Source organism: Nestor notabilis, unplaced genomic scaffold (genome assembly GCF_000696875.1).
Source record: "Nestor notabilis isolate BGI_N333 unplaced genomic scaffold, ASM69687v1 scaffold6174, whole genome shotgun sequence".
In the NCBI taxonomy this organism is placed as follows: Eukaryota; Metazoa; Chordata; class Aves; order Psittaciformes; family Psittacidae; genus Nestor; species Nestor notabilis.
In genome coordinates this window covers 38,495-44,494 of record NW_009925067.1, presented here as the reverse complement: position 1 = coordinate 44,494, position 6,000 = coordinate 38,495, and the positions used below count along the sequence as shown (strand labels likewise).

The 6,000-nt window shown below is 39.1% G+C and overlaps 1 protein-coding gene across 1 annotated transcript in view; it reads right to left on the bottom strand.

Moving 5' to 3' along the window:
* Nucleotides 1-2,855: 2,855 nt before the first annotated feature.
* The window catches only part of LOC104404445 (calcineurin-binding protein cabin-1-like), a 29,936-nt gene continuing 26,791 nt past the window's right edge, over nucleotides 2,856-6,000 (bottom strand). The window contains exons 4-6 of the mRNA XM_010012874.1: nucleotides 5,661-5,825; nucleotides 3,710-3,936; nucleotides 2,856-3,212 (exon numbers count right to left, since the gene is read on the bottom strand). Of these exons, the coding sequence (XP_010011176.1) occupies nucleotides 3,069-3,212; nucleotides 3,710-3,936; nucleotides 5,661-5,825 (536 nt within the window). The 3' untranslated portion in view covers nucleotides 2,856-3,068. The remainder of the gene's footprint in view (nucleotides 3,213-3,709; nucleotides 3,937-5,660; nucleotides 5,826-6,000) is intronic.

Genomic DNA, 6,000 nt, shown 5'->3' with positions numbered 1-6,000 from the left:
TTTCAAAAGCAATGGTTACCCTGTAAATCCTGAAGACAGACGTTACATTTCATTTGATATGGTGAAGTTGGACCTTGCCTATACTTGGATTTCAAGTATTACAATTAGGATTAGACTGAAATCAAGGAAATTCCTTCAAGTAAACGCATAGCTAACTGCAGTTTTACCATAACACCTTTGTTTCCCTTGAAAATTACACAAAATTATATTGCCAGGCTTCAGAAGATGACATATTAATGCACACTTCTGTTTGTAAGGATTTGAAGTTCTTGCTCCAAGTACCGTTAGGGATGGTGCCTCAGACAAACATTGTATGTCGACGCATCCAGTGACCTCAGCATCTTCACTCGGCATCTTCACTTCTTGAACTGAAGAACTACATAAACTGTACTTAGGAGAGATGGTTTCACAAAAGAATGTATTAGACAAAGAATAGCTCCTTTAGTCATTGTGGAAGATGGCCACAGCTGAGCAACACACTATTTAGTCATTAGTAGAAGGGCAGGATTTGAAGGAGGTGGCCTGTTTAATTTGGTCTCAGTAACTTCCTGAGCTTGAATAAAAAACCTTGAGCTACCCAAGAGCATAATGGGAATAAAAGATCATAGATTAAAAAAGGGAAAAAAGTAAAGAGTTTTGAATATAGGATATAACAAGTTGCATAGTTTGAAAATTAAAATGAGTTTAGGACAGATCAGCAAAGCTTAGCTTTCTTTATTGACAGGAACAGTTTCACGTACTGTTTTTGCTCCTTAACCAGCAAAAAATTAAATCCTTCTCAAAAAGCAGGACCAGAAGTCAAAAGAAAGCTCAAGATCAGACATTTTAGCAAGTTCTGGATAAAAAAAACAACAAACCTCAAGTAAGAAAATCAAATGCTTTGTCTCCATACATCAGACCATGCTAGCAGTAGAGACCTGAGAATTTAAATATGATGTTAAAGTTAGCCATACATTTAAGAATATACATTAGCCAAAAAGCTTATGTAGTCTGTTCTACTTGGGTGAAAAAGCCCTATTGAGAACTACATCCTCTGAGCTGTGTTCCATTTCTCAGTAAGAAACCAACCACTTTTTTCCTGTGCTATCTTCTAAAAAAATAAAGATGATTATCTACAGCTACCTTAGCCTATTACCAGTCAATGAATATACAGTATGCTATACACTGCATTTATAATAACTTACATCAAATTAAAGAGTAACACTGAAAATGTATGACTATTGCAAATACTCACTTCCTTTTACTATTCAGTTACCTGATCTTTTCCACATCAGTTGCATTCAGCTCACCTATCACAGGTTACAGGAACAGTTGCTAATACACCCGAAGTGGATATATGGCACGCTCACTTGCTTATAAATTACATTTTGTTCAGAACAAACAACCCAGACTATGAGAATAAACTTGCAATACAAAGCATGATGCTGCTTCTTTTTATCCATGGTCCATTTATCATTCTTACAGTGAATGAGAGTGATCACTGTAATAGTAGATTAAATGCTAATTTGTACAGCCAAATACTTTATGCGATCCCATTCATCACGCGTTGTCTTCACCCTTATATTGTTCATTAGCATTCAAAGACACTCAGATAGGTGAAAAAGAACTCAGACCATGTCTCACTGGGGAAGTGAACCCACGGCAGGCAATCTTGGCAGCACTGGCTGACCCGGGTTCTGGGTCACACAAGACCAAACCAATCTGAAGAACTCTGGCAGCCTTCAGAAAACGGGGCTTCCACTCCCCCCACCTCCTTCCTCCACTACTTTCTTATCCAAGAAACAAAAGGAAGGGAGGAGTAGTACTTTTTCCAGCACCATGGTACCTTGCCCTCTCAGAGTAACAGAGACAACAGTATATTTCAACTTTATTAGAAAAAACCCAAAAGTTTATACAAAGCTCTGCATTTTACAGAAAACCACCTCCCCCAAACACAAAGAAATCCGACATTGCAAGCTGTATGCATTTTCTTTTTTCATATACATACATATATGTACATACACATATATATATGTGTGTGGGCGCACGCCTGTGTATATATAGTGTGTGACTTTTGTTTTTTTTTTGCATGGTTTGTAGTCATTATTTTACAAAGTTAACATTCAGTAGAAAAAAAAACCAAGGATCTTTGTTACCATTATTTTCTCATATAAATAACTGTGAGCAGTCCCTCTGCAGATAGATAAAAAACACCTTTTCATGTCATTCTGTAAAAAACAGACATTATCGAAATGGTATTGGAAGCTTTCAAGTTTTTTCAATACCTCCATAAAAATATCATATACTCCCAATTCAAAATGCTTGTCCAAGGCATTAGAAGAGAAAGGACTGTAAGACAATTCTGGAAAGATCAGTTCTTTAACCCAACACTCAGGTAGATGATTTTTGCTGGACCTCATACATTGGTGTGAAACAAGTACAAACAGGAAGCCAACCTCTCTGTCTGCCTGGAAAAGATGGTTCTTTGCCTATTGTTACAGTCAAATTCCAACAAAGCACCCAGCAGTGCCAAGGAGCTGACAGACTTTCAGCTCATCTTTTTGGCCTCACAACAAAGCCATAGACTTTCTTGATGCAATTAAAACCTCCACCAGCTCAGCAAATTTTTCCTCCTCCATTCACCTTAAAGAGAGCTGTTGGACTAATCATGGCATGGCTAGACAGACAACAGGTTGCTGAATTACTGTGAGAAAAACTTAACTAGTCGGGAAAATGTGAACAGACGGAGTGACTTCCAAGGCTCTGGTTTGAAGAAGCAGGAACACCAGAGAGATGTGAATTGCAGCACAAAACATCTTTGTGTTACTGAAGGTAGAGATGAGAGCGTGGTCCAAATGAATTAATTGCCTGGTAAACAATTGTTCTTTCCATCAAGCACCATGATGAGGAGAATGGCGAAGGTTTTGAAGGCAATACAAGTGGTAGTAGTGATAAAAAAGGTAATGAAAGTGAAGAACACAGTGATGCTAATTGAATGGAGAGTAATGCCAGCGAAGATGTTGCAACTGCCAGAGATGCTGGCAACAAGAATGATTATATGGCTGATGTTGATGATGGCCAGAATTCATTCATATGTCCATGTAGTCATCATCTTCATCAGTATCACTTTCCAGTGAGGACTCCTGGCTTGAGGTCTCTAAGATTTCCAAAGCTGGCTGACAAAGGCTCTCCTTCTTTACATTCGCTGCAGACTGAGCAGACAAAATAGCAGACTGATCCCAAAAAGAGAGAGAGAGAATATATTGCTAAACAATCAGGATAAACCCGTGATCACAGGGATAAAAGCCCACTGGTTGCTATACCTTCACATTCAGTAGCTCTCTGACTTCTAATAAGAGATATGGCATCCTAATGTGAAACAGCATAACATTTACCAGTAGGCTTCCCCACAGTCAATATTCTGGTAGCTTCTACTAGCCTAAGAATTGCAATGGCTGCACTAGCTCACTCACCCATTTTTGTAGTTCCTTCTAATTCCCTCAGAACAGGGATAAGGGACTAGGACAGCTATGATTTCACCCATGGCCAGTATTTCACCAGTCTTTAAAAACTGGCTCCTGCTGGTAACAGCTAGCATCACCTTCCACTGCTCATACTATCTGTGGTTATGAACCGGGTCAGGAACTGTTGCTCCTCTCATACAAGTATTTTATTAAGGGGAGAATTAAGATAAAAACAATCTAAAAAATTACTGTTTCCCTTTTATTACCTTTAATTTTTGCTTGGTCTCTTCTGAAATGCTGCCCTTTGGAGAAAGGAGGGTGGGAGTGGGTGGAGTGACAGTGATCTCAGGTGGAAACTTGGTGACAGATGAAGGTATGAAAAGCTTTGGCATGTTGGGCAGAATGCGAGTTTTTACTCGGGTGCCATCTGTCTTGTTCTGCTGACTTCCCAAAGTCTGTGAACTGGAGCTGAGTTCAGGTTTGGAACTTGAGGCTAAACAGAAAATAGTAAGGAAAAACATGTTAGGAAGCTATCTAGGATTTCACAAACAAGAGGGAACAGCTCATTGTTAGGCATATGGCTGGCTCAAAAGGTCTTTCTTCAAGCATTGTGTTAATTAAGACTCAGAAACAGAAGAACAAAGTGCCTCAAAATTCTACAATGACAACTGGAAACCAGCTATAATTCTAAAAAAAGAATCTTACTGGACAGCAGAAACTCAATCTGATCAAGCATGACAAGTGGCAGTGTGGCACTGACCCATCCACATGTATTTAGAAGGCTACTGCTAACATCATTTTCCCACTTCTTGTTTCAGATGCAATCATCTTATCTTTGCATTCTCTAACTGCCTCTCCATTCTGTAATGAAACAAATAAAGCTACTTAGGTTTACTCATGAATCTTAATTTCTTCCACCATAGCGTTGCTTCTTTAATTATTGTGATAGCAACTCCACAACAATTTAATAAAAATATATGGTAACACCCATTAAAACTTCCTCATTACTCTCTTCAAATCCTGCCATAAAATTCTCCTTGATGTGCTCATGCCAGTGTCTCCCGCATTAGTTAGTATCACTTCCATATACTTCTCAAGTGTCTCAGTTTGTGGTCTTTCCAATGTAAGCTTGCTCAGACAGGGCTCATCTCATGAAGTAAAGAGGGATCCAGCCCTTCTCTAGCCACTATCACATTACAAAATAATATATACACAACTATAACCAACTTTCACATTAAAACTGAGAATTTGTTAAAAGAGATTTCTCAATTTCTTACTAATAATGCCACTTCATATGAAGTCATGTGAATGAAAACACCAGCCTATCTCAGACTGATAATAATAACAACAGGTATTCACATACACTTAAACACAACAAAATAAAATGCCAGCTTCTTGATGCTATCCTGAAAAAACACCAGCAGTTGAACTAACTACCAAGGGATGTAAAATTGAATTTGTGTGTTTTTCAAGTGTGCACAACAACGTACGAGCTTCTACAACAGATGAGGCACGGCTTTCCATCAAGGTCAGTGACCCATCTCCATGGGCAGCCAATCATTTCAGAGTAGAGTACCAAATATGCTGCAGTAATCAGACACAGGATAATCTCCCTTTCAACAAATAAAGAAAAACGAGATATCCCAAACATGAATATCTAGATTATGCCTGCCTGAAATACCAAGTTTTACACTTTCTCAATTAAAACACCAGCTCCTATTTCTCTTGGGAAGCAGGCAGAGGAGGGGTACAAAGCATTTACTGCAGAAATGCTGGGTTTATGTTTACTCAAACTGAGTAAACATAAGGAGGAAACAAAAAATAATTTCCTTCAGCTCAGTATTCAAACAGTGTCATCTGGAGCGTTGTCATATTGCCCCCACAGAAGACTCCAATTAAAAGAAAAATTCTCCTTTTAAAGGATGCACAAACTACATAGCATGATAGCCTGGTAATGTGAGCTTTTTCATTTGGCTCTAATGCCATGGTATTTAGCATGTGAGTCATGCATCAAAAACAATAACTGTTAAGGGACGAGAAGGCACTTTCCCAGGAAGCTGGGACATTGTCAGGGAAGCCTCTAAACTCTGGAATACTTGACTGAAGGGCAGGTGGAGAAACTGAGGAATATGAATCACAGCTATCCAGACAATCAATCCCTAGATCTGCATCTAACCACCCATTTTCAGAATCCTTTGAAGAGCAGAAAGCTCCTACCTTGGGTACAAACATGTCCCAAATTTGTGCTGGTCACTGATTCCACTTGCCAGCAGACAGGCTCTGGCGAGGGTGCAACAGTTGCCATTTTCATCTGCTGACAAAGCCGTGACTCCTGCTGCTGAAATCCAAGCCCCTCCAAAGGCACTTCAAGCTCTTCTTCCTCTTCAGTAATGAAATACAATTCACAGATATTAAGACATATCCTGATCTCTCTCCCAAGCCTTAATCCTTCTGCCATCTAACCAACTGGTAGGATTTGTTTTTTAACCCTTGCTCTATTTCTGTAACATGACAGAGTGAAATTAAGTACTGGCAAGCTAAGATGACATTACCAACT